Source organism: Camelina sativa, chromosome 8, assembly GCF_000633955.1.
Source record: "Camelina sativa cultivar DH55 chromosome 8, Cs, whole genome shotgun sequence".
Lineage (NCBI taxonomy): Eukaryota > Viridiplantae > Streptophyta > Magnoliopsida > Brassicales > Brassicaceae > Camelina > Camelina sativa.
Genome location: NC_025692.1, coordinates 22,732,463 through 22,734,188, shown reverse-complemented (window position 1 = coordinate 22,734,188; position 1,726 = coordinate 22,732,463). Strand labels below are relative to the sequence as shown.

Genomic DNA, 1,726 nt, shown 5'->3' with positions numbered 1-1,726 from the left:
CATGCTTAATTGGCCACAAAGATTATAGCAGTACAAACCTCAAAGATCTCGCCCATTTCTTCACAAAGGTCCCTCAGGTCCTCTTCTCCAACATCCCTTGGGAGCCCGCCAATAAAAACTTCAGAACCATGAGGAGGAAGTGAAAGAAGTTGGGAATACTTTTCCTTTACTTCATCATCAATAGGAGAAGCTGGTTTCTCATCATCATCATCATCAGCTGTCTCGATATCAATATGGTTGTCATCATCTTCAGCTATTTCCTCCTGGCCATCTTCCCTATCCCCTCCTTTTGTATCACCATAATCCTCCACCTCATGTTCTTCGGCATTCTGATTGCCAGCGTTATCATCATCCTCGTCTTCTTCTTCCTCCTCTTCATACTCTTCTACTTGTTCCTCCTCCACTTCATCCTCCATCTCACTGTAGCTACCTTCCTCGAAATCCACACGGTCATCATTATCTCTAGCGTCTGACATTGAGGCTCTTGCAAACGATATCTGGTCATCCAATAACCATACTCTTTTAACCAGGAAGCTCAGGTAATCACTGTGAACAAAAAAAATACTATAGGACCATACACCAAAAAGCTTGTAACGTACAGAATAGGGTGATATGTGAATTTTGCTCTTTTATTCGTTTTCTTTGTACAATGAATATGCAAGTCAAGTGGAGAAGAAAGGATGGTTAAAACTAAATTTAGGTTCTTTTAGTGGCAGGAGATATAGAAAAGCTCATTGCTACCACGAAACTAAATGCGATAAAAAAAACAAAAAAAAAATCAAAACTTTGAAAAAGAGTAGACTTTTTGTGTGTTTGTGTATTTCTGATTACAGATCCAACTTCAACTAATAAAGCAGTCAAATTGTGAATCAAGCCGATAGCCGGAGCAACCCAATGAAATTAGAGATCGCAACTAGAAAAACCAACAAAACCAAGAAAGCAAATTACTCACCAGCTCAGCTCAGATTTATAAGTGTAAAAATCTGAACTTTGAAACAGGCTGAGAGAAAGAAACTAGGGTTTATCTTTTTTATTTTATTTTATTTTTATTTGGGGGGTGAGGGGAGGGAACGTGAGAGAGAGAGAGAGAAAAAAAATCATACGAAACAACCAAAACAAATGTATAAGAAAAGTAGAAATGGAGAATTTTCTCGGCATACCAGACCGTGTTTGTGTTTCGAAATGGGGAAATTGGTGTTTCGTGTTGGGAAATTAGGGATTTCGCTTCGGTTGTCCGACGATTACTGTTTTTTTTTTTTTTCCACTTAAAAAGAAAAAAACTTCGTCGGTTTATTTCTCCATCTCCGGTGTAAGAAGACGACACCCGTTCCTCTCTCCTCTTTTACCCAACTCGTGCTGGGCTATGATCACATGTAGTAGTAACGCCCACATTTCACTAACCCTAAAACAAAACGCTTTTTAAGGCCCATTATTGTTTCTATTGGGCCTATAATTTCATTGTTCCTCCATGAGGCCTAATGAGTTGCCAACCCTGCTGTTTTTCTCTGGGAGATGAAAACTGCGTGCTGTTTTTGTGTCTCTCGCTTTACTAGTCACCAGTTTCAAATTATTTAATCCAATTAACGTTCTTTAGTGGTGTTTAGTGATAAACATATACACTAAGCTCAGCTGATAAAATAAACAATTTTACCTAAATTTTTATAATCAAATCGATAGACTTTATGATGTGTTTACCTGTTGGAGACTATATTATTTTAGAAGCATT

At 38.0% G+C, this 1,726-nt stretch overlaps 1 protein-coding gene across 1 annotated transcript in view; it reads right to left on the bottom strand.

Moving 5' to 3' along the window:
• Positions 1-1,326, bottom strand: part of LOC104707965 (heterogeneous nuclear ribonucleoprotein R-like) — a gene marked incomplete in the record, with an annotated part of 6,405 nt that extends 5,079 nt beyond the window's left edge. Inside the window, 2 exon segments of the mRNA XM_019228874.1 lie at positions 39-497; positions 953-1,326. Of these exon segments, the coding sequence (XP_019084419.1) occupies positions 39-476 (438 nt within the window).